The sequence below is a fragment of the Daphnia pulex genome, chromosome 1, assembly GCF_021134715.1.
Source record: "Daphnia pulex isolate KAP4 chromosome 1, ASM2113471v1".
In the NCBI taxonomy this organism is placed as follows: Eukaryota; Metazoa; Arthropoda; class Branchiopoda; order Diplostraca; family Daphniidae; genus Daphnia; species Daphnia pulex.
The window spans coordinates 7,558,154-7,583,443 of NC_060017.1; the positions used below are offsets into that span (position 1 = coordinate 7,558,154).

At 36.1% G+C, this 25,290-nt stretch overlaps 3 protein-coding genes across 3 annotated transcripts; 2 read left to right on the plus strand and 1 right to left on the minus strand.

Annotated features, from left to right (window-relative positions):
- The first annotated feature begins 274 nt into the window (after positions 1 to 274).
- On the plus strand, positions 275 to 3,150 carry LOC124201819 (zinc finger MYND domain-containing protein 11-like). Its single transcript, XM_046598090.1, has 10 exons — positions 275 to 687; positions 748 to 915; positions 996 to 1,088; positions 1,158 to 1,255; positions 1,327 to 1,514; positions 1,624 to 1,820; positions 1,898 to 2,011; positions 2,079 to 2,369; positions 2,442 to 2,867; positions 2,928 to 3,150. Exons 1-10 carry the CDS (start codon positions 319 to 321, stop codon positions 3,096 to 3,098), a joined length of 2,115 nt encoding a protein of 704 aa, XP_046454046.1. The 5' UTR covers positions 275 to 318; the 3' UTR covers positions 3,099 to 3,150.
- Positions 3,151 to 20,918: 17,768 nt separating this feature from the next.
- On the plus strand, positions 20,919 to 22,509 carry LOC124202935. The gene is made up of 5 exons (XM_046599487.1): positions 20,919 to 21,058; positions 21,296 to 21,372; positions 21,437 to 21,620; positions 21,701 to 21,931; positions 22,011 to 22,509. The coding sequence occupies exons 2-5, from the start codon at positions 21,298 to 21,300 to the stop codon at positions 22,124 to 22,126; spliced, it is 606 nt and encodes a 201-aa protein (XP_046455443.1). The 5' UTR covers positions 20,919 to 21,058; positions 21,296 to 21,297; the 3' UTR covers positions 22,127 to 22,509.
- A 22-nt stretch (positions 22,510 to 22,531) lies between these two features.
- LOC124202856 lies at positions 22,532 to 24,432 on the minus strand. Its single transcript, XM_046599382.1, has 3 exons — positions 23,012 to 24,432; positions 22,816 to 22,932; positions 22,532 to 22,737 (listed from the first exon to the last, which is right to left on the minus strand). The coding sequence occupies exons 1-3, from the start codon at positions 24,413 to 24,415 to the stop codon at positions 22,576 to 22,578; spliced, it is 1,683 nt and encodes a 560-aa protein (XP_046455338.1). The 5' UTR covers positions 24,416 to 24,432; the 3' UTR covers positions 22,532 to 22,575.
- Positions 24,433 to 25,290: the final 858 nt, after the last annotated feature.

Sequence of the window (25,290 nt, forward strand, 5' to 3'; positions counted from 1 at the left end):
TTGTTTTGCACGAATTAGAAAAAAAAACTGTTGGCATTTCACCCCTAAATATCTAAACAAATATCTAAATTTCACCTTTCATCGGCATTGAATTATTAGAATAAAGAGGTTTTAGAACATTAAAGCACATTTTATTTTATTAAAAATTATGGAAGAAAAATTGTTTCAAAGTTGAAAGAAAATTCGAAAGTAACAAGTAGACTAAAAAAGTATTGAAGTAGATAACATTTTTTTTAAAACAATATTTTGTCCAGGTAACAAATTCCCCATCTGGCAACAGTTGTCTGTTGAACATTCACAATAACAGAGTCGCGTTCCATGAAAGCTAGATTTGGATGTGCTTCGAAAAAAGGAAAAAATAACGTTGGATGTGTTGATTTGCAATCAATAATAAAAACACAAATGGAAACAAGTCAGGCAAAGTCAAGTCTAAAAGTTTGTCGGCGAGGAGATCCTCTGACTTGCCAACGTATTTGGGATGTTATTAAAGAGCTCAGAATTGAGAGGAAGTTGGCAACCACAAAAGAAAATGTTGTTCAGGAATTTTGCAATAAATATAATGTAGAAGGAAAATATGTGAAAGAACAGCTCAAGCTTTTAGTGGAAGATAAACTTATCTTGCAAAAGACCATTGCTGCTGTTAAAGGAAGTAAGAAGGGAGTCGAGCAAAACATTTTCGTAATTCCAGTAAGAGAGGTTACACATTGAAGAAAAATAATTTTTATTAATACTTATTTATATTTTTAGCTTGATTCTGAAATAGATCTGACAGGGAAGAGTGACTGGTATTGTTTTCAATGTCACAAACCTGGTGAGGTATTGAATTGTGTCTCCTGCCCACGTGTGTACCACATCAGATGTTTGGAAAACTTAGAAACAGAGAACACTGAAGAATTTGTGTGTCCAATATGCAAAGTAAAGCTTCACTCCTATTTTTGTTTTCATCATTTTTAAAAATTGTTCTCTAATTAATACTGCTGTAATAATAATTTTAGGAAGTTAAACCTGACCCCAATCTAGAAGATGAGGATGTCAGACGAGATCTTAATCATCTTGTTTATTATGCATGTGCGAGACTTGAAGAAAAGGTAGAGTTGGTTATTTTAAGCAATTTATTTATTAAAAACAACCTGATTATAATTTAATTTTCATTACAGCTACCCCTGGAAAAGTATGTTTGGAAGCAAAAAGCTCTTAACGAAAATGCAGCGACTCCACATACGACTGACAGATGTGCTGCTCGACTTTCGAAATTGTACTGTTTTAGCTCGAAATTTAAAAAAAATCGTGCTGCTTTTTCTAACAACATTATATTTTTCCCTATAGAACCAAGGATCTAATGGCTACTGGTGGTGAAGAACCAGAAACATGGCGAGCCAAATTTCTGCTTAGGCTGCCTTTGAGAACTGTTCCAAATATGATTGATAGGGCTGACCGACAAGTTTACAAATCATTAGCCGAGTTTCATATGGACTCGTTAACCATCGTACACAACATTACTATCTTCTATGGAGGTAATTATGATAATTTCTAATGCTCTTCTTACTTCAAGTTCAATTTTGTGTTTATTATTACTGAATTAACACTGTTGTGATTATCAAAACTAATAAACTTATTTTCTAGAGAACCATATTTTGGCTGATGCTGCTAGGACAATGTTGCGGACGTGTAAATTTGAAATTGGAGAAATTCATTTGTGTCGGGATTGTTACAAAAGGTCGAATGAGCCAGAAGGACCGGACTGGTTTTGTATTCCCTGTAAACCACAACACGAACTCGTTGTTGCCAAGGCGAAAGGTTTTCCATTTTGGCCTGCCAAAGTACTTCAATTTTATATTTTGGCCATTTGATTGCGATTTTTCTGCTATATTGTTACATAATATTTTCTACTTTTTAGGTTCTCAGCGTAACAAAAGATAACCAGTACAATGTTCGATTTTTTGGCCACCCACACGACCGATTAACTTTGGATAAAATTCACACCAAGCCAATTGATGCTATTAAAGCCCCGGTATGATGTCTTGATCGCACATTAATAATAGTGTTTTGAAGACTTTCATTTATTTTTTAAATTTTAGCCCAAAGGCAAGAGAACTACAGCTTGGTGCAAAGCCGTTGAAGAACTCAAGAAACATCAGGCGATGCTTGCTTCTCTTGGCAAATCGAATGATAAAAGCGATGACGACGTCGATACTCAAGATGAGAACGTTGAATCGCCTCCTTTGAAGAAAAAGAAATCATCGCCTAGCCAACCCCATCTCCTAAAACACTGTACAGTGTTTCTCGACCATATGGATTACTCGTCTTTGATTAATAAAATAGACAAAAGGTTGGAACCAATAATTAGTGGTTCAGAGTTGCCTTTCACGGTAATTTCCTGTTTATACTCTTACCTTTGAGAAACTAATTTAAAAAAAACAAACTTATTTTGTATTTTCTAGGAAGAGAGCGTAATTTCTCAGGACGAGTCGACCGGCCATGCAATGTTGGATTTGATGATACTTCAAGATAATCCCATATTTCCAGAAGAGAGCGAAACCGAAAACGCAGAAAAGGTTATGATGGACTTCAGATCACCCTCTGCAACGTTTTCGCCAAGTGAATCAAATGTCGAATTGTTAGCTGTGAGAGAAAAAATGGCTGCCGTACAGAAGGATATTGACAGTAAAGAGCAAAAGATTGATGTACAAGAACAACTAATTAAGAGTCAACAGAAAGAAATTGAAGCTCTTAAAGAAAGCCTCGCTTCTGCGATTCGAAGTCAACAGCAAGTAGTTGAAACTCTTAAAGAAAGTCAAGCTTCCGAGATTCGTGTTCTGATGGCCAATCATGCTGAAGAAATTGCTAGAACCAAAACCAAAGTTTGGGTAAGAAATAATAGCTTAATTTGTTTTGACCTGTCTGTTAATTTTTAAATTGAATTTTAGTGTTCTAATCTATGCGGATCTGAAGGGATTTATCATTGCTGTGTCACTGTTTCATACTGCAATCCTATCTGCCAACTAGAGCATTGGAGAAAGGTTCATAAGAGAAACTGCAAAAGGGAGAGAGTAGTAGGCGTGGAACAGTCGAATAATGCTGAAGTTAACCATTCCTAATTAAGCTGTATTACAAGCCTTGACATGAATACACGTTACAAACACAGCATCACTGCCACAGCAAACTGTAAATTAAAAATGAATAAAGCCAAGTTATCACCAGTGTGAAACCTTATCAAAATTATGCTAACCTCAGAACAGTGATGGGTGGCATGCCAGGGTCAGTTCCTTGTCGAAATCCTGTTAAACAAATTAATTCAATGCAACATTAAAGATTGAGTTGGTAAGAATTGACAGGACGTTACAAGCGAAACGCAGAATGCCATTTCCAATTTACCTAAATAAATGACGGTAGGGATGAAGCCCCAATGAAATATCGTCTTCCCCACATTAACGACCGAGGTTAATTTTCGTTTGGTATCAGGACTTAGTTTGGCCATGTTTTAATTGACAAATAGGAATGAAAGAAAGATTACGCGAGAAGCTCTTGTAAATTTTGTAAAAAATGTAACGTTCGTTAACGTTTGGGTTAACAACGAAAGCAGACGATAGTTGAATGGTTGAATTAAACGTTGCCATGCAAAGTCCGGAATTAAACCGGTAATATTAATCCATAAATGTAATATTAATTCATTAATAAATTCGTTTCGGGAACTCCTTGTTAAGTGTAAGAACGTTATTGGTTTCATTTAGTGCATTAGTGGAAAAAATCGCAATTAATGCGGTTTGAAATTGATTTTGATAAATTTATTGCTGAAAGTCGTAGTTAAATTTTTTTGAGCATCTAGAACGCTATGACATGACTTAAAACGAAGTAAAGATTTACGTTTTTTTAAAAATTTGTTATGGGACAAGGAAAAGAATCCCGCTAAGTCGCTAAGAGGCCGTTTAAGAAATTTTTTTCTTTGAGACGGGTTTAGGGACGGACCAAGGGTTCACGGGAATGGATGCCATGGAGATGGTGCCATCTAGTAGTGCTAAAAAGAAACTTTCAATTTTAACGTTAATTATGGCCCAACAAAGATAGAGCTATAGTGGAGTCAAGATAATTTTCAACCGGGAACCAATTGCATCACGATATTTTTTATGAGCTTGTTCTTTGTAGTAATTTTTATGTGTATCAAAAATCCTCCCCAAATATATTAATATTTACTGTTTAAAAAATGCAATAGAAAATTTAAAACTTGGAAAAATTAGTATTATGTAATAAATTTACGTAAATAAAATTATTTTGAAAGCTAAAAAATGTTTATTATTCTTTTGTTTATCATATTGTCTAGTTTGAATGTTTTTGTATGAATGATGTTCTTTAAAAAAAATAATTTTGATTATTATTCAGTGCCTTATAAATTGCCTGAAACTTATTACAGTGTCGATTCGATATAGAGTACGGTGTAAGTCCTTTAAGGATTGTGGCCGACAGGCGTAAGTATGGATCATGTTATGCGGGAGACTGGGACCACGGCGTGACCGGGGTTAGTTGGCTCACTTTTTACACACCAGGTCCTGCACTCCGTAATTTTTTCCAGAATGGTGAAATATTTTAAAATAATGAAAGCTTATTATCTTAGCTAAATTGTGGCGTCGAAAAATATACGATAAAATTACTCATAAACAGTAATAATGAGTGATTTATCACTTCACTTTTAGGGACAATCGCCACCGCTACTAGGGGAAAGTTGGCCGTCAAGAGAAAAGTAAAAGCTGACGAAAATAATGGGCCAACTTACCCCAGCTAGCAGACAATGTTAAGTAAATGGGATAACTTGCCACGAAAATAAATGGCCGACCTACCCCATGGGTAGGTATCCAGATTCTAAATTTAAAATGAAATAGTAAATAAACTTTATTTTAGAAACCAAAATACTCAAATTTTAGCCAAGATAATAAGCTTTCTTTTTGCAAAAAATATAAATATTAGTTAATAACGAAATACGTGGGAAAAAAATTACTATCGCTGAAAAAAGTTACTTTGTAAGTCAAAAATTAGTTTATCCGCCTGCAAATCCACAGTTTTTGCAATAAACCATCAGTAACTAGGTGAAAACCCGCTAATTATAAAACTACTCGATTTGGCTATCTCAAAATCAGTTCAATTTTGATTTTAATTAAATAAATCAGGAAAGAGCATCTTACCCCGTACCAAATGACCCCGGTCTCCCCTATGTAGTGTAACTTCGTCCTGGCATGAAGAAAACATGGCATAGACTCTTGGTCGTATGAGAAAAAGCTAATTGGACCAGCGACGTTGAGGACATAGGTAACAGTTGTGGGGTAATGGCGTGGACAACAGCCATTGCGTGGACCAAAGTCACAGTGGGTTTCAGGCTGGGCATGAATACAAGCCATTGCGTTGATTCAAACCACTGTGTGGATGGACAAAAGTGTATAAAGGGATATATTCTTCACAGAAACTCGGACAGCGATTTTTCTGTCCAGAACCATCTAGTGGTTGGTAAGATAAATTCAAATCTTTTTTTTTACGAAAAAAAGCCTGTAGGCTAAAGAAACTGATTTACTTTCCGGACCAAGAAACAATAAAACTTACCGAAAAATCGGAAAAAACGCCCTTTTCAGCATTCCAGACTGCCTAGAATGATTACGATGCGTATTTGTCCGATTTTCACCAAATTCCCTTTATTGGGAGAAAAAAATACTTTGCCACACTGCCTTCACGCCTCTTGCAACGCCTTGAAGCAGCTCTTGAGGCCTCCGGTCAACCGCTCCCTGAACCCCTCCATTGGCGTCAGTGGGCTCATCAAATGGAAATCCCCACTATTTTCTCTCCCGAGAGTCTGCCGGCTCCCTGTCCGCGTTTGGAGGCCAGGAAGGAGTCCAAGGACGGTCACCTTTAGGTTGGTCTCTGTCCGTCACAGAAATGGAATTTTGGCGCCGTGAGCCCTAGGCTTCGTATGCTCGTCATGTTTTGAAGCTGTGTCCTTTAGATCCCCTTGATCAAGAGCCTTTATCCTCTCTTTTGAGCCTGCTGATTCATCATCATGATTAATCATTCATCATACAAGCAATTTATTTCGGAAGGAGGGGCAGGGCGGCTTGAATGCCTTTTGAAGAAAGGCGAACGTCTTTTAGAGCCCTATCACAATCGTGTCATCATTCTTACCTTTTGATGGCCACGTTTTTGTCAAATCGCTTTTTCTTTTGTAGAGACGAAGCAAAACGCCGCTTTGAAAATTGTTCTTTTCAAATCTTGATGGAGGATGTGGGAAAGCTTGTGATTCCTTATGATAGAGGAGAATTTTTCCTGACGGCTCGGGCTGACAGAATTGATCTGTTTTCAGGCACAGAAGCAGAAATCATTGATTATAAAACGGGGCACATTCTCACAGATATTAGGATTAAAGGGAGATTTGCTCGGCATTGACAAGATATCTGAGGAAGAATCATTTGCTACAACTTTTAGAATAATCCCCTTTATAGGAGGAATGGCCAATTGTTTCCACAGAAAGGGCAGCATGGGTATTGTGTCCAGGCTTTCCGCTTTCCTGCACGGAAAGCAATAAAGAGGGCCCCGCATAAAAATAAATTGTTTTTCACCAGAAGAATTCCTTTTTTTCATCTCATTTCTAATTTGCCAAAAAAGGTAAAATTAAGTTTCCCGTTTTACAAATGAAAAAAAATGAAAGCGTGTTTTATTTTTAAGAGGGAAGAGCTTCCCGAAAGAGCAACTTGTTTTCATCTCTATCAAATACTTGTTGCCCGAAGTTATTTTGAACCTTTTGCACAAGAGGGGAGGGATTTTGAGCTTTCGAATATTCTAGGGGAGGGGAAGTCAGTTCCTAAATTTTTTATATTTTATAGAATAACCTATATTTTAAAGAAGGTGACAGACGTCATAAAATGAGCATGGCGGGAAAACACCACGAGAGTAAGGAAATAGTCTTAAGGAAGCCTATTTGAAAGGGTTCCTCACATTATTGGCCAAAGGATGCGGGCACAGTACCCGAAATAAGCTTAAAAGCGTATTGAGTGGCGGTAAAAGGCGGTCTACAACGCGTTGCGATAAAAGCGACAAAAACCGTCGTGGCAAGACCAGAGGCAAAATTTTCTGACCCCATCACAAAAATAAGCTGCGGGATTGGGTATCCCACGTAAGCCTGCTGAGTCATCAAAAGGCAAGAAAGGATCTGAAGACTAATGGCGATGTGAAGGCTGTTCAGGACGCCTTTTATGACTAAAAGCCCCCTCCTGCAAATCCTCCCAAAATCATGGCGATTTTGCCTAAAAATTTTGGAATTTCTATGAGGCCTGATGGACGGCGGTTTTTCTTCATCATTTGAAAGGGCACTCTTTTCGGTTCAGAGCTGAGTTGGTAAACTTAAGACATGGCAATAAAAGAAGAAAGATAGAGAGCTCCAGCCCCTGAAACCAAAAGCCCTAGACAAAACCCAAAACAAATCGTAGAGGCCATAGTGCCGCGGCCCGCGGGCTTTTTTGGAGGTGATCTCGACACGATAGTTCTCAAGGACCAAGTCTTGAGCGGCAGCACCAGAAAGAAACATAAAAAGCCATGGTGGCTGTTAACCATAGATGTTAGTGTGGGTGCATCATGCCGAGTCCTAGAAGAAAGAGCATGAACTGGCGAGGGCGCAACTGTGTATTTGGCCTAGGCGATTTGTGAGATAAGGAAGGTAAAAAGAGTCAATCCAGGGGCTCCTTAAAAAATTTCAATGTAAAAGGCAAGGTGACCAACACAAAAAGACCAATGGTAGTCCGCCAGCAGTTAATCACTAAAAATCCGTCACCCTTGCTTCCATAAGCACTAAGGCACTGAGGGTAGAAAGGGTTAAGAGGGAAGTCAGTCCACTGGAAAACCCCAGACGGAAAAAAATAATAGATTGCTTGGATAGCCTGGGGATTTTAAAATTTCACATCAATATTGGTCTCTTTTAAGACTCGCCTCCAAATTTTCTTTATTGTACCCCTGCTTTCCTTTTCCAACAATTCGATGGAAAGAAAAGGGAATAAAACCTAAAAGTGCTTAAGTATGGCACCCTAGGAAAAAGCTACTGCAAAGGCCTCAAGGAGCCTTAGGTTTTCGTGACAAAGCAAATCGAAGCAGAAAATTTCATTCTTCTGGATTTTCATTTTGAGAGACCTTTCATGCCATATCATGTCATGTCATAACTCATGGAAAGTCCTAATCAGACGTCTTCTTGATTTCCTTTTCTGGAAAAGAAGGGATCGCAAATTTTTCCTTGAATTTCCGAGGGAATGCTAAGCCCATTATCCAGAAATGAAAGGACGGCTTCTCCCTCTTCTTTCAAAACTAAAATCAGAAAACGCGGAAAAGCTTTTTGAGGCTCATTTTCTTCTTCTTTAAAAAGCGTGATGACTTCAAAACCATTACTCACAATTTTTTGATCTGTCATTAATTTATCATCCATGACAAGGCTTCCAAAAGGAATGACAAAATTTTTTAAATTTTTCTCGAAGTATTCGGGTTTGAGGGTTCTATAAAAAAATGAGGATTCACATAACTGAGGGACCAGTTATTAGTCTCCTTAAATAGAAAAACTGGGCCATCCCGTATTGGAACTCATTTCCAGGATCGAAAATTCGAGGTCATATGATTGTTGGATCCAAAAAGGGTCCACCCAAGGTGGGAAATAAAGCAAAGGAAAGAAAAAGTGTACATTTCGAGGCATAAAGCTAATAGAGTTAATGAAGGGAAAGAGTAAAAAAAGGAGACTCATCTTTTTAGGCATCCGTTCCATGAGTTTGGTTGTGACAAAAGTATCGTCACTGGATAGATTTTGATTACGACCTCAAGATGTAAAAGCCCCTTCCCTTCTTTCAGTTTTTCCGGAAGAACGTCGATTGAAGCATAGTATTTGTTGGTGCTCACCAGCGGAAGTAGAAAAAAAGTGGGTTTAAGAGTTTAGGGGCTTCAGGAAAATACTTTAAATCAGATTTATGAGATTAATGAAAACGTTAAGACTCGAATATCATTTTCGATAAAAACAATTATTGTGGGCTAGTTTTGGACATTAGGTACGGCGAGAAAAAGAGGCCATTATCCAATTCAAATGTTGACATGAAATTCAAATTTTTTTGCAAAAATGACTGAAACCCTACTCGCTTTAAAAATATCATTTTGCGAAAAGAATATAAAAAAAAAAACAAATAGAAGAACAAATTTTCTTGTCCAAACTCGATCCAACGTCCCTGAATTTTTTTTTGGTTAATAATGCTTAAACTAATCAATAAAACTCATAGATGTTACACATCAATCGATTTGCCTTGAAAATCTGCGTCGATTGTTATACAAACATTACGAAATAACGAATTTTTTTTTGAAATTTGTTGTCCATATACACGTCTGCTGTTCCAAAATTAACAGTTTTCTTCCATTTTCTGGTAACGAAATATTTTGAAAAATACTTAATATATTGAGAAAACCTTTTTTTACTATTGTAAAACTTTTTATTCCTAATCTTTTGGTATAATTATTTATAACATTAGTCCACTTTTACTCTAGATATTCCTTACAGCGTGATTTTTTCTTACAGCCAGCACAGGGCCAAAATTTCCTGTGTGCTGAAATTTTGAGATTTCAATTAACAATGTCTCGTTTAATCCTAGGTATAACAATATGCCTTTTTTCTCAATTATTAGAAAAATTAATTTTAAAAAATTGAAGTTGCAATTTTCTTAGACCTGGCCAGACTCTATCCAACGTCCCTGAAATAATTTTTGGTAAATTATGATTTAAGTACGCAATAAAACCCATAAATGTTCCACGTCAATCGAAAAGCTTCCAAAAATGAGTTAGTATAATTTGGAGGCCCAAAAGAACCCGATATTCATGATTCTCGTCAAATTTTGGTTTAATTTCATTTGTTGGTTGAAAATTATGAAAATGGTCCAAAATCCAGTTTTCTCCTGAACGTGTTTGTCCAAGAAAATTCTCGGATTGGACAAAATTTTTTGGGCATTGTACCGTAACATCGGCCAGGAAAGGCCTTCATAAAGTAAGTTTTCTGGGGAAAACCATCATCATCAACAAAGCAATGAGGCAATTGAACTTCACAATATGGTAATTTTGTTGCGGGGAAATCTTTAAGGAATCATTATCCAGTTGTTGTAATATAAAAGATGAACTGGAAACAGATTTATCATCTTTCCTCAAATATGCCATAGGATCAAACATCGTATATTTATAGTCGGCTTCACAAAGAGGCAATAGTATGATGCTGTTGAATTTTCTTTCATGTCGTATAAGGGAAGGAACTTGAAGTTGCTGGTTCCTGCATCCCAATGTGTTAACCATAAATTGAACCCACACAATTGGAGAAATTCGTTATTCTATAAAATAGCTATCTTTCAACATTCTTCCTCTGTGTTTGAAACAGTAAGATATTGTAGTTTTTTAAGGCAGTACTTTGTAAATAGAAATTCCAGTATCAACAACAATTGTTGTTTTAGTTGATTTTTCAATACAATATCCTACAGCTATTTTTGATAAATTGTCCTCTGTGGCATAATGAGACAGATTAATTGCCAATTTTTCAACTGTTATAACAAATTTAATGCAAACTTTGAAGATTGTTGTTATTTAACATTTGCTTGCACACAAAACGTTGTAAGTTTTTTTATTCACAAGCCTACTGACAGATATCTTATCTGACAGAATTTTGAAATCTTTGGGACTTATTTTTGTCCAGTAGTAGAGCGTTTTGTAATCAGCATTAGCTATTGCCGTAAAAAACATATGAATCGAAGTCCATAACCGACCTGTTTTAAACTAAGAATGAAAAACTGTTTACCCATTGGATGGCTTTGTCTTATTTTTTTTTTCTTCGTTTAAGTAATTCTTCAAATTGAATGTTAATGTAAAAAAGCTGAACTGAAATCAACACATCTTCATCGTTCATTTTCTATAGTCTAAATTAGCTACAACAATATGTTATGTTTAAGGGCACCTCTTCATAGTCAAATCGAAAGCATCGAAAGATGTTATTGCATCCATTCTGCGTAAAGTATACTGGCATTTTCGGAAAGCATTGTTATGAAAAAAAGTTGCAAATAGAGAAATGGATAATTAGTTATTAACTCACAACGAACTTTCAGTTTTATCCACTAACTAATGCCCAGTGCAGCTTATTTAGCATAAAATTTTAAAAATCAAATTTCAATTCTTTACGTCTAACATGTTTTGAAGGTAGACGTGGCTAGATTTAATGTAATTGATGTTGCGCATTGCTTGTATCCCTGCCATGCAGGTCTGGCTTGTTTAAAGAGATGACAATCACAGCAAATCAAGATTTCTACTAGCATCCTCTGCAGTAATTGGTAGAAGCTTACATACATTACATAAGATAATACTTTGTCTTTTTATATTTCGTGGTCACGAATTTCCATCTGACCATGGTTTAGTATTCCATTGTCGCTCACTTAAAGAAATCGAGAAATGTATGATAATCAAATTTGTTCCTTCTATCAAAAACGGATATATTATATACTTTTTTCCGTATTACTGATTCGATGGTGATTGTATCACGAATGCTCCATTCCATGAAGGGTAACGTTTCCGGGTATTGTTCGCAAGTTATGGTTGGCATTGTTACTTTAGGTACTGAACATTTTGGACTTGGAGGAATTACCAATTCTTTGTTAGTGGTTATTGCCACACACCTTTCAAACTTTAGAACCTATTCGTAATCAGCACAAAATCCATGTTCATGAATAAAGTTTATAAGATTTTTTGAAGACTATCAGAGATGCAAGTGTATGGCAAGTCCATGCTCCATAATAATGAAAAAATATTTGTTTATCTTTAAATGCAAGCTTTTAAGTAATACAAAATTATCTGAAACGGATATTGCAGATTCTTAGGAAAAGCCAGCGGCATTAATGCTTTCGCAATTAAGGTATTTTCTTCTGATTTTTTCACTTGCAATGAATTTAGAAAGAATATTTGCAAGGAATGTGGAACAAACCCCAACGTTATTCCCTGGAACTCGACTTGAGAAAACGTCATAACTTTGGTTTTACAAATTTTTCAAGTCAGTAAAGATTAATTTGGCTGCCGTTGCAAAGATTCTGATTGTCTCTTCTTCAATAGTTTGATAAAACGCTAATAGTTTTTCTTCTTCTCTAGGAACTCTGCAGATATTGATGAAGACTTCCCAATTTCTTCTTGTACGAAACAATTTACTGCAAACGATTTGTCTGTCTTGCAGCGGCACAATCAACTATCTCTTGGGTGTTTTCTTAGATTCCTATGGCCCATGGATAATTTCTATCAATGCAATTTTTTACGATGGTTTCTAGGAAAGCTTTTGTGGTAACAACAGAAATGTTTTTCTTCATAGTATTGTTGTTAAGATTAAAACCAAAAACCAGACAATTTTAACTTAAAGAACTCCTCGTTGAATCCACAGCACTTTTATCACTATCGAATTTTGTCAACTTGTTTTCTGTTTTCTCTATGAACTGATCGATATTGCGTTTGCTTACTGAATTTTTCCTATCCTTCTTGTGAACCACTGTTTTTCCTGTAAAATCTAGTAGTGAAAACATCTCTTCTTGTTTCACTTGATCGTTGAAGTGATTCAAATCCTTTTTTTGTCAGGGACACTTGTTTCACTACCCCGCAAGTTGCACAAAACACATTTCAAAATATTACTTTCTATTTTTGCAGAAGAAAAATTAAAAATGCACAAGATTGTTTATTTTACATTTGAAAATGCAGCAAAACAATTTTTTGCAAAACACAACAGGAAAACAAAATGAATCGCCTTTATCTACTCTTAAAATCAGAAACGTTACCTTAGAAATACTTCCCCTTCTCCAAATCCTGTACTAGGTATGTCAGTTGAAAATCTAAATCCCTTAATTAGAAAACTGGGAACCAGAAACATGGTGACTGCTATATATATGATTAATAAACCCATTTTTATTCAAGAAAAGCAAGAGATTATACATATAATTTTTTGTCTTTTATGAACAGAAGTTATTAGAGAGATCACAGCAATTTCCATAAATTGACGCATGGAACAGACAAAAGGTGCGTCGTGGATAAGGGTTGTAAAAAAATAGGTCGTGAATAAAGAGTACAGCATGGATACAAGGTGTAGATGTAAGTTATGGTGGGAGTGAATGGTCTGGCGTGGACCTAGTTCATGGCGTTGAAGGCAACATTTTGTGAACATGGGGTGTGAACATACTCCAACGTGAGTAACCTTATTGTGGCGTAAAGAGACAGGTCACGGTGTTGTTTTTATAAAGGAGGAGATGAATTTACAGAAGACGGTAAGGCTGGTTTATCCTTGTTGTTTTTTTTAGTTAAGTATTGTTTATTGTTTATTTTTTATTTTTTTTTAATTGGTTAGAAAACGTTGATTTTCTATCCGTTTTCAATTAGAGTGTTGGAGAAAGTGATGTGCCTGATATGGAGTTATCCGGGTAAATGAAGAAAAAGATTTTCCGATTGATTTGTTAGTGGAAAGAAATTATTTGCAAAAATTAAAAATTTGTCTTTTTTTATCGTTAGTTGTTCTTATTTGTTTATAGACTTATGATACGGTAAGTAAAGGTCACAAAACTTGGAAAATATTATTGAGGAATGTTGAGGATTTTGGCCCCGACGTAGATTTTGGGAACATAAGGTATTACGCCAAAATAATTCACGGTGTGAATGGCACAAAGGCATAAAGCCTGGCGTGGGTACGGGCTTAGGGTGGACAAGAGACAGTGTAACCAGGATAGAGTGTGGATATGGAGTGTAATTAGTCCTTGTATATTAAAAAAAAAATCTCCCAAAAGTTTGCTTGGCCATCCCTCAATACCAATCCAAAAGAAATTTACATTGCGGATTAGATTGACCGAGTTATGATATGGTAAGTAATGGAAACAAATCATGGAAAAAATTATTGAAGGTATGATGATGATTTGGGCCCCGACGATCACTTGTGGGAACATAAGGTATGACGTGGAAATAATTCACGGTGCGGATAGCAGGAGTAGCCATAAAGGAAAAAAGCCTGGCCTGGGTACGGGTCTCAAGGTGGACAAGAGACGGTGTAACCAGGATATAGTGTGAATATGGAGTGTAAGTAGTCCTAATAGTATTGTTGCCTACAGATAAAGTATATGGATCGTGTTAGGCGGGGACCACGGCGTGGATATGATATGGTGTTATCCTCGTCCTGGCATGAAATTAACATGGCATAGATTTTTCGGTGGTATGAGAAACAGCCAATGTGACCAGCAATCACGTTGTTTACAGCAAAAAAAATTATATGGTAGTGACTTGGACAACAGCGATAGCGTTGACCTAAGTCACAGTGTTTGGATTTAATCTGGGAATGGATGCAAGCAATTTGCTGGATTTAAACCACGTTGTGAATAGGAACAAATGTGTATACATTTCATATGTACCTAAGTCGCAGCATCATCGAACAATTTTGAAGCCTTTTTGCGTAAAGCATATACTAGCAGTTTTCGAAAGAATCTTTATAAAAAAATTGCAATTAGAGACGTGGATAATTAATTTTAGAGAAGGAAATTAAAACTTCACCAAAACCTTTTGAGTTTCTTCCACTAACTGATGACCACTGTAGCTTATTTAGCATAGCAGAAAATGCGCAAACTCTATATACAACACTTATGTAATGAATTTATCTGTTAAATCGAAGGTAATATATTGAAGTGTTTTGATCGTCACTGTAATGCAAGATATCGTATTATCTGCATATGAGTAAGAATTACTTTTAGCAGAGAAGTTATCGTATCATAAAAATTACTAAGTGTTGGTTTGAAGTAGTGCCCTTTTGAAACACAACCGCAATTTTGGACAAAAAAGGATACAAAAGTCTAGTGAAAAACGCTGTTATTTATGATACTTTTTATTGATAAAAAAACTAAACTAATTGAATAACAACCCATAGAAAGTGTGAAGCTTGATTCATATAAGAAATATGTAAATGAATACTAAAGAGATGTGTACAATGAAAATATCGAATGGGATGTTGTCAAAGGAGTGATATCTATTATCATCACTCGGGTATCACCAATCTAGAACTTAAAGAAGCTCAACATCAACGTACTATCCCCAATGAGCCATCATCTCCCACGATTCCTGCTACCCCAAATTCTGACAAAGGTAGGGGGGGGTTACTGGTTGACACACTTTTTTTTATTTTCACTTCCACTTTTCGAATTACCTAATTCAATTTTTTCAGAAGTTTTGCATCTCAAGACTGGGTATTGCCTGATATTGACATTCCCAGACAAGCACTTTTCAAAAATGGAGGAAAAAAGGAGCTAATGTTGAACAAAACCAGAAAACAGATTGAGGAGTGGATAACAAAACTGAAAAAATGGATCGGTCTCTCGTGACGCTCTTAAATTTTCTATGTCTTATTGTATCATTTCAGTTGGTTCCCGCTCAAAATTTACCATGCATTTGTTCGATGCCCTCGCAATTAGTAGATTGCTTACGGAAGAAGAAGATTTTATTAGCACAACATTTATATTTTTAAAACCAAGGTCAAAACGTTTTTCATTGTTTTAACTGGTATGGAATCAAAATGCTATCAAAGCTCATAAAAAAGGATGTAAAATCATTGACAATGATTCCTTAACAGCGATATCTTCTGTACCCACTAACCAGGCTTACAACCGAAGCCCTTATCGATGACTAGACGTACCTGCAAATCCAAATTAAGTGAAGTTATCCCGCTCTCAGTTCATGCCGCTCAAAGATCTCGTAATAATTAGAATTATATTTTTCAAATAGATTATTATGCCTTGCAAATCTCTATTGAAATGAAGAATAGAAACGAATTTCATTCGAATTAATGTGGTGTCCAAATGACCAAAAATTAAAATTAAGCTTTTCATTTCGTTTCTAAAATATCTTGTTGTTGTTTGTTGGATATTTTTATCCCTCTCGTGTCGGCTAATAGGAAGCTTATTCAAGTGGCACTTTTTTGTCACTCCTTTTGTTCCCTTCTTTCATTCCTTTTGTTCTCAGAAAAAAATACATGATCATTTCCCGTTGGGATTAGTTGAGGATTACTCGATTTTTTTACCTAAACGGGTAGTAGCAATTAAATACTAGGCGGCTTTTGTTTAAAGAGTCCTGACGATTAAAGCTTTTTAAGAAAATACTTTGGGAAGCACCGTGTTAATTTTATGCTAATGAACCTTAAAAGGGTGAACTATCGAGAAGCAATTTGGCGAAGGGTGGATGGTAGACATGTCTTCAGAGACACGGTCGACCCATTTTCTTCCAGGGGTCGGTCGGTGGGAACAGCGCAAGAATAACAAATATCGATAGTACAGTACATCTGGACTAAATTAGAATAACAATGCGAAGTAAAGCGTCAGTGACGCCACATTTTATACAAAATTCTGGAAAAAAAATAAGGAAAAATTGATGAAAAATTGAGAGAGGTATTTTGCCCGCATCCAGGTAGGCCGCATCTTTCGTTTATAAGGTGTATGATGATGGGTTGCAGAGAGCCAAAGAAAATTATTTCTTGCGGAAGCCCCACAACCTTGGAGTTGATTAGATGCCCTTGGACATTACGTTTTTTTTTTTGCTTTGGGGAATTCAAATAGGAAGTTCATAATGATAATAGCCGTAGGCATCCGCATCCTATAGGCTATAGCCAATATTGTCTTTATCAGAATGATTTTGGAAAACATGGCGTTTGTTGGATTAGGTTTTTTGGCTTCGTTGGCGGGATAACCAACAATATAAACAATTATTACGAATTTTCTATTTTCAAGTTTAGATTGTTCAGCGATTTTAGATAGATTTTTGAGTTTAGATAGATCTTACGATTGCCTGAAAAATGTCTGTCCCCAATAAAGACCCACAGAATTTGAGAACTGCGAATACACAGTGGGAAAACTTAGTAAAACTATACGAAGACGTTTATACCAAAAAGAATGAAGGAATATGTGTCATCTTTGGAGAGCCATTTTTTGAACAAGACACGAATGGAGTTTATGTAAGGGGTGCAAAAGGACTCATCAATATCGTAAGTTTCCTTTCTAAACTTATCGTTTACATTACACAGTGTATTTTTTATTGCTACATATAGAAAGCAGAATGTCTAGGCTGCAAAAAAGTGTACGTAGCCGATGGAACGAATCTTAACCAGAGTCTCGAATGGCACAGCAAAGTTTGTGAAGAGTCGAAGAAGAATTATGCTGCATACGTTGCAACACGAGAGTCCAGTAATTATTGAATTTGTCTCATTTAAAAACTAGTTATTTATTATTCATATTTCAGTACCGAAGATTTACCCAGTCAGCAAAGAGGATTTGAAAAAGGAGAATGCGATGCTGAAAGAAGAGCTGGAGAAGGTGAAGGGAATGGAGAGAGCTTTAAAGAAGGAAAATAGGGAACTTAAGCATGAAAACGATGTTCTCCGGCGCAATAACGGTATCGAGAATTTTTTATTTCTGATTTCAAAACTTAATAATATCTCACTCTGTTAATCTAGATCGTTTTCAGCATGAAATGCTGAAGAGAAGCGGAACCTCGTATGCTATGTATGATGTACCAAATAGACGTCCTGGATTGGTCAAAGTCTATCAGATGATGTTTGAAGTATACATTTCAACTATACAGATAAATTTAAACAATTAAATACATTCTTATTGCAGGACAACGAATTAAACAAGAATTTAATGGCAGGTTGGAAGAGGACTTCGGAACAATTAGAGGTTTTTTTTGAAGGTTTTGGTTTTGTTTTTGATTCGAAAGAAGTGCTATCAACGGAAATGCTAACAAAAGAAGTAAATGATTTGGTAAAAAAAGATCTATCTGGGTACCAAAGCATCTTCGTCTTCGTTTTGACACATGGAAGTTACGACAGAATTGGTGATGTTGTATGTAATAGTATAGAGATACAAAGCCTGAGGAAGTCCCTCATTGATTGCCGTTTCCTTTTGGATAAGCCGAAAGTGCTGGTACTTGAGCAATGCCAGACTTTCCAAGGTCATTCATTCAATCATGATCCGAATGGTAAGGAAAATTTATTAAATGGAACTTTAGCTTTTTAAAGATTATCTTATTTTTTTCCTAAAGATCTCACACCGTTTAGAAATGGCAGGGATTTCTTAGAAATAAGAACTGCTTCACCTGGGCAGGAATCTTTTACAAATGTTAACCTTAAAAATCTATCGCAAAGTATAATAGCAACGGCAAATGATTTTAGCAACGTGTAACAATGAATTCTTTCAATTTATAGGTACTGGGTCAAAGTGCATAAAACTTCTCATCGACGTTATGAAAGGTGAAAACAGCTTGGGGCTATGCGAAGCGATGTTTAGGGTCCAAGATAAATTTCACGAATTGGATGCCAAACAAACCCCAGAAATAAGATCAACCCTAAGAGGAGATATATTTTTTAAGTGTTCTTAATTTTTTTTATTACATATTTTTGCGTCAGCTCTTCTCCTCTCTCGGATCCAAGCACCAATAACATCACCCGTCAACACTGAGGAAGATTGAAGGCGTGAAGGTAAAAAAAATCATCTATTAATATTGCAGGACAACGAAACAAACAAGAATTTAATGGCATGTTGAAAGGAGACTTCAAAACAATTAAAGGAGTTTTTTTAAGGTTTTTGTTTTGTTTTTGATTCAAAAGAAGTGCCATTAACGGAAAAGCTGGACGAGTCCTCCATAACAGCTCTCTCGGGCATGAATGAAGAAAGTAGCAGCCAGCCCTACCTAGACGTGCCTTCTTACTCAGCAAAATCCCTCTAGTGAACGAAGCATAAACTACAGGCATAAATTCTGCCCAATGCCATCTATGAGTCAAGAAGGAATGTACTTTGGTAAATATAAAAATTGCAGGAAATACAAGTTTTTAAAATCCGTGATTTATATTTAGTTGTCAAAGAATTTTATTGCAATAATTGCTATCATAATCACAGCGTTTTCTTAATATTTTATGTTCAAACGTTGAATTAGAGAAATTAAAAGTAAAAAATTTATATTCATCTAGAATAAAACTACTTTTTAGTCAACGTGAGTGCGCTACTCAATACACACTATAAACTGATGTAATTGCTTGCATACCTCTGTGTTACATAATTGTTAATTGGAAAGGAAAGGAAATGAAATTCTGGATGCCAGGATTGTCCCAACAGACTTCAGCGGTGGTGAAATTTTGCCTTTTTTCGGCGACCGATGTTCCTGTCGATCGAATAAAAAATTTAAAAAAAAAATGTGACGCCGTACCTAGCGCATAGTTCAAAGTAGGGGGGTTTAAGGGTTCCGAAAGATCGATGGTGCTGTTACCTAGGTCGTCCGATAACAACGCGATTTTTTTCTGAAATTAAGTTATCATTCCGTTTACGCGTCTGATCAGTATTTTTTCTTTTGTATTACTTTAAAATACTAAAATGAAAATTAAAATGAAAAATGAATACGGTAGGGGAGAGCTAGTTGGCAGGGTCACTTTTTGTGAATTTATTTTAATTTTTTGACCACACGTTTTGCAAATTGAATGAATAAATCAAATTCAGATTTCAATTCTTTATGAATTGATCGTATTTGTTTACATTGTTCATTTACACGAAATTGTGAAATTGTGAAAAACTGCTAAAAAAAGTCTGCCAACTTGCCCCACCTACGGCTACGGGGTAAGTTGGCAGCTGACGATTCCCCATTGCTCCAAAATTTCTAGGTCGAATTTTGAAACCTTGCAACTCAGCATCTCATGAGAAATTTTTATGCCAACATGCCCCTCAAAATTTCAGACAACTAACCCCACAGGGTGCTTTTCGAACAAATAAATTGATAACTAAATAACTTTTTAATGTAGAAATGTAGGGTTTCTTTTAAAAATAAGACAAACATTAATTCTTGTTTGCTTGGGTTTTCTGACACTCTTAGAGTTTTATACTATGAGAAAAATAAAAAGTGCTGAGAGGCCCAAAAAAAACTTTTTGCCGTTTTTTTTTCTTTTTGCTATAACTCCTGTTGGGGAATTCGTATACTTTTGAAATTTTGTATGAGCAATCTGGGTGTTGTCTTTCATATTTGGTGTAAAAGGCTTGGAAGTTGGAAAAATTCATCTTCCCGGTAGGCTTAGGGAACAGAACCCACCTTTAACGACGATGAAATAGGAACATCGAAGAAAATTCTTTGGATAAGGTATTTGAACAAAATCTGCTTAGAGGATTTCGAATAATTTCTGCAAACTATACTTTAATGACAGAATTTACTATTAAAAATATTGAATTTAAATAAAAAATTTCATTTAACTATTAATTAAATACCGAATTTAAAATATTTAAAATTTAAAAAAGTCATGAAATGATACCTTGTGATAGGCTACATCATATCACCAAATATGAATGTTTTCTGTCGAACGGTATTCCAGTTGTATAATTTAGAAGTTGTTACATTTTTAAAAATTTTACAGTGCCGCCAAAAAGGTTTAACACGGTCTCTTATGCCCGATAGTCCCTAAGTAAAGTGACGATAACTTATCAACTATAGGACCTAAATTTTTTCTATTGTTATTAAAAAATAAAGAACATCCTAGCGTATAAGAATCGATCGTTGAATTATGGTGTTAATAGGACTTTTTCTTTAGTTATTCATACTTAAACTTAGTCTATCATTTTGTCTTATTAAAAGTAAGTTTACAACAATTCCCACCAAGAGCGTTGTCATCGTTTTGTTTTCAACACCCGTGTATGTCTCATTTCAAAAAGTAAAACCATGAATGTTACACAAAATGTCGTGTGTTACATGCATTTTGTGCAGTACTTCAGAAGGTGAATTCATTTTGTGTAAGGAATCATGCCTGTAAGCCATCTCCTTATCTCTGGGACGCAGGACTCAGGAGTGATGTTTACATTAGTTTGCGCATAACCGCTAGATAGCGCTGGCGTTGCCCTCAATGCGTCATGAATGTATGTGCTGTTTGTGTGTTGTGCCACACAAGAGCAAACGTCTTAGTATATTTTTAAATTGTTTCGTGGTTGATGTGTTGATTGACGGCAGCTGCAACCCGAAAGTAAGTTTCTGGATACAAATCCATAATTCTGTATCTTTTCTTGTGTTTTGAATCTTCATAACTATAAAACTTAATCATTGGAATAGTTATTTCTCAGTTAAAGCCATTACTGAATTAATCTGCCCCTCCCTATTTCTTATACCTATTTTGAGATTCTAAAAATAAATCGTTGCCTCACTGTCCCATGAGTGCTGTTACATAAAAATTGTGTTTTAATATTTTTATCGTCAATTTCAGATATGGCCATTCTAAGGAGGTGCTGCTGTTGTTTTCCCCTACGTAGGGGAACAGTTACACTTGGTGTTATGGGATTTGTTAGTTTGTTTCTGTATTATTGTGTGATTCATCAAGTAACACACCTTTTTTGGATTTTTTCAGACTGGGGCTATAACAGCCATAATATTTCTGATCTTGGCTCTTATCTTTGTTGAGGAAATAGCAACATTTGTTATCAAATTTATGGAAAAAATCATTGATTTTCCCAGAGCTACTGGAACAAGACATCTTCCAAAAGAAGATCAAGATAAAAAGAAGGAAGAGCTGCATGAATTTTTAGTTCATGGTGAGAGCTCACATTTATATTTTATGGAAAAATAATTTTTATTTCTATAACATCAAACATTTTGTGTATCTTAACTTCAGCATATAGCACCTATGTCTTTGTTCTTGCTCTACTTGGTGAGATTCTTGGTGGAATATTAGCTGGACTCTTAGTCTGGGGAGCTGTGAAGAAACGCCGTAATTTCTTATTGCCATGGCTTATTTTTGCTGTCATGGTCATGGTTGGCACTGTGGTTTGCATCATCACTTGTGTCGTCATCTTGCCCATATCATACGGCATTACTTTTTTAATTATCGGTGTACTGGAACTTTGTGAGTATACTAGCTGAATTCAGTTCCATCACGGTTAATATAGACAAAAATTCAATTATAATTATCTTTGCTTTTTCAGTGGTTATGATCTACTTTTGGCTGGTTGTGTTCAGCTTCTTCCAACAGTTACGAGAAAACGAGCAGATGAATATAAATTCGCCAGCTGAAATGAAGCGCCTCACTTCACACATGTAATCCGTCCCTACTATACGCAATTTAAGTGCCTTCCAAACAAAACGCCCGAATCATGACTATAGTTCCACTCAAGTGGCCATCCTAATTTAAAATAATAATGCCAAGCGAAGCATAAAAATATTCACATAAACCCAGTGATTTATCACAATGCGCTACTATATAGCTCTCATGTTAAACAGTGCCTTATAAATTTAAGTAGTCTAGTCTTGAATCTCTATAACATTTGGTGAAGGTAAAATATCTCGTGATATTTGAAATCACATAACGTTTCTCAAATTAATTATCTCTTATTTTATCTCATGATTGCAGCTTTAATACTGATGGCTTTTAAATTTCGTAAACTATATGCTAATATCTATAAAATACATTTTTTTACATGCTAAGTCTTGAAATCATTTGGTTTTATTATAGTAAGTTCTTGTCATAGCAGTTCTTTAGTAAAAATTAAATTAAATCATAGTTTTGTTTAACATTTGAAGAAAATGTTGTTGTTCTGTGAGCTTTTGCTCGTCACCTTTAACGTGAAGTTTCCAGAGGGCTAGTCCAAAATCTTCCAATTGAATTATATCGGAGCTCTTATTTAGATGATGTTTGCTCACATCTCTCTGAAACTAGCAAAGCCAAAACATGTTAAACCAAAAACATTCTAAATGAATTGATGCCGTTAATTGAGTCAATATTGTCTATACTTCTCTGTTCTGATCTTGCCAATTGTGAATTAAGGCCCATAACTTCTCCATCTTTTTGATCTTCACTTCGACAGCTAAACAATGGGATTGTAACTGATGGGTAGTTTTGGATAGTTCCTTTAAAAAAGTTTAAGTGGACTATAATTTAAAAACACTGCTATACATTAACCTAAATAATTTGAATTTTCGATACTACCGCTGAGAATTCGTCTAAAAGTTGTTGTTTGCCTTGAATTTGTTTCTGTAAAGCTTGCAGTTCCTTCTTATCGTTTTTCAGTTTCTTTTTCTGCCGTTCGAGCCACTTAAACTCGGCTTTGAGGAGATGTAGCGTTTCTTCTTGCTGATGTCCCGATGAGGCGGAGCTCTTGGCTAGTTTACTTTCAAATTCTAAGAGTTTTTGCTGCATTTGATGTAATAGAATTTCTCGGCTGTTACTCTCCTCGCTAGCTTCTTTCTTGTACAGAGACGATTGACTAGATATTTTATTATCAAGATTGTTCACAGCCTCTCTCATCCACTTGAGATGGCTTTCAACAACAGTTTCTGTATCAGTTTTGATCCTTGAGGATTCGTTGCGATTTTCACGCATCTGGTTCTCAACGAGCTCTAACCGAGCACGAAGGTTTGTATTTTCTTGGCTCATCATTTCTATTTTGTTCTCCAAAATGAGTATCCTTTTCTCATGTTCTCCGTGAGCTCGATCAGGAACAGTGTTGGCGGAATTTAACCAGCTTTGGGACGCCGTACTAATGCATTTGTGCAGTTCAACAAGGCTTCCGCTGATATCGCTCAAATTGTCATTTTTACCGGTCAAGGTGTCCAGCTTTTTACAAAAGTTGTTGGAAAAGTTGTCAAGTACTTCTTTGATAATAGCCATATTTCTCTCGTCCACCACTTCTTTGGAAACTGGTTGATTCGGGGGCAGTTGAAAGGTGAAGGGAAGGACACCAGCCGCCGCTGGCAGTTGCTCAATAGCATTTTGCGCAACATTTGCTTTATTGAGAATTGGTTTTGCGAGCAATGGAGGCGGAACACTGGATGGCGGAAGCTGAGATTTCCAATCTGAATCACCTACCCTCAAATCAGGAATGATTTGTGATGGAATTTCAACTGTCGATTCTATAGACTGTTTAGGAGATCCATCAGGCAAAAGTTGATCTAAGATTGATTGTCTTTTCTCTAAATTAAAACTTGAGGGTTGGTACAAATTCTGTTGTTGGTTGATGGATCCAGAAGAGGTTGGCCTGCTCTTCGTCCCGCCAGATCTTGCAGCACTACTCGGCACATAACTACCGAAACTAAACTCTTCGGCTTTCTTGTCTTCAACAGAGTTTGTCGACAAATTATGGGCGGATCCAAACTTTTCAACGGCTTTTCCCTGATCCTCCAAACTCGATTCGATTGCACTGAAACTTGTCGTTGAGCTGGGACCGAACAGCTCAGCCAGCAAGGCAGATTTCTTTTCCCGTCTGGAAGACTGCTGGGGATTCGAGTTTGTGAACAACTCATCGGCGACTACGTTAACAGCAGGTTTCTTCAATTTACTAGTATCTCGCAATAGGTCGTCCAACGAGTCGTCGTCAAAATCCATGTTTGTCATGTAGGCCTGTTATAGGGTTTTTTCTTGTTGTTGTTGTTTGAAATTTTGTCGTTCCTCTTGGCAACCGGACTTTGTTGATTTGTTTCACTAGATGGCTCTTGCGATTTACGCGCTCCTTTCAAATAATAAAAATAACCACAAAAAATACTGTGATTCGTTTTGTTTATTTTGATTGCCGAGGAAAATAAATAATATTTCAAAAATCTGGCTCACGATACGGAACTAAACGGTACAGGCAGAGGACATTATGCGAGTTGATCGAGGACTTGAGCTTAGACAACAAAAAGGTAGATATTGTTTGCTTAGCACGACTTATGCTGTGTGCAAGCGCTGTATACGAGATATGGTGGTGATGGTTCTTTATCTACACATTTTTATACTCCTTTTTTCTTATTTTTCTGAAGCGGCGTAAAAGAACGTCGAGGGTCTCCGGGTAAAGAACAAATATTTGCTTAACATTTTTCTCTCTTACACTCTCGACTCTGGAGCACATGTTGAAACCGTTGGTTCGAGACTGCTCCGAGCCGAGAAAAACACATTTTTTTTTTATTTTTAAAAATTTTTGTAGATTGTTTGGGGTCATCGGATCCGTGATGGGGAACATCACAACAGAAACAGAGTCGCGTCCCTCTCCTTTTTTTTCTGGTGGCTGGCACACGTGTCAACACACATATGAAATAACACAAACACATAGTCTTTCTCATGATGGCGGCTCCGCGCATACGTATTATATTCCTTCTCAATAACTTTGATTTGATGCAGAAGGCCACAAATAGTTATTCAAATCACTCTTGCCCGATAATATCCACGTCTATACGTATGTATACGAGCGCGGTTCTAACCCGGTCATCAAAAAGGAGTTGTCAATCATTAGC

Excerpts from the sequence above, each read along its gene's own strand:
- LOC124201819 (XM_046598090.1), top strand. The coding sequence starts at position 319 with ATGAAAGCTAGATTTGGATGTGCTTCGAAAAAAGGAAAAAATAACGTT. Across the intron at positions 1,089-1,157 it reads GTGCGAGACTTGAAGAAAAG|CTACCCCTGGAAAAGTATGT; the intron begins GTAGAGTTGGTT and ends TTTTCATTACAG. Across the intron at positions 2,012-2,078 it reads TTGATGCTATTAAAGCCCCG|CCCAAAGGCAAGAGAACTAC; the intron begins GTATGATGTCTT and ends TTTAAATTTTAG.
- LOC124202935 (XM_046599487.1), top strand. The coding sequence starts at position 21,298 with ATGGCCATTCTAAGGAGGTGCTGCTGTTGTTTTCCCCTACGTAGGGGA. Across the intron at positions 21,373-21,436 it reads CACTTGGTGTTATGGGATTT|ACTGGGGCTATAACAGCCAT; the intron begins GTTAGTTTGTTT and ends GGATTTTTTCAG. Across the intron at positions 21,932-22,010 it reads TATCGGTGTACTGGAACTTT|TGGTTATGATCTACTTTTGG; the intron begins GTGAGTATACTA and ends TTGCTTTTTCAG.
- LOC124202856 (XM_046599382.1), bottom strand. The coding sequence starts at position 24,415 with ATGACAAACATGGATTTTGACGACGACTCGTTGGACGACCTATTGCGA. Across the intron at positions 22,933-23,011 it reads TTTTAGACGAATTCTCAGCG|GAACTATCCAAAACTACCCA; the intron begins GTAGTATCGAAA and ends ACTTTTTTAAAG. Across the intron at positions 22,738-22,815 it reads GGCAAGATCAGAACAGAGAA|TTTCAGAGAGATGTGAGCAA; the intron begins GTATAGACAATA and ends TGGCTTTGCTAG.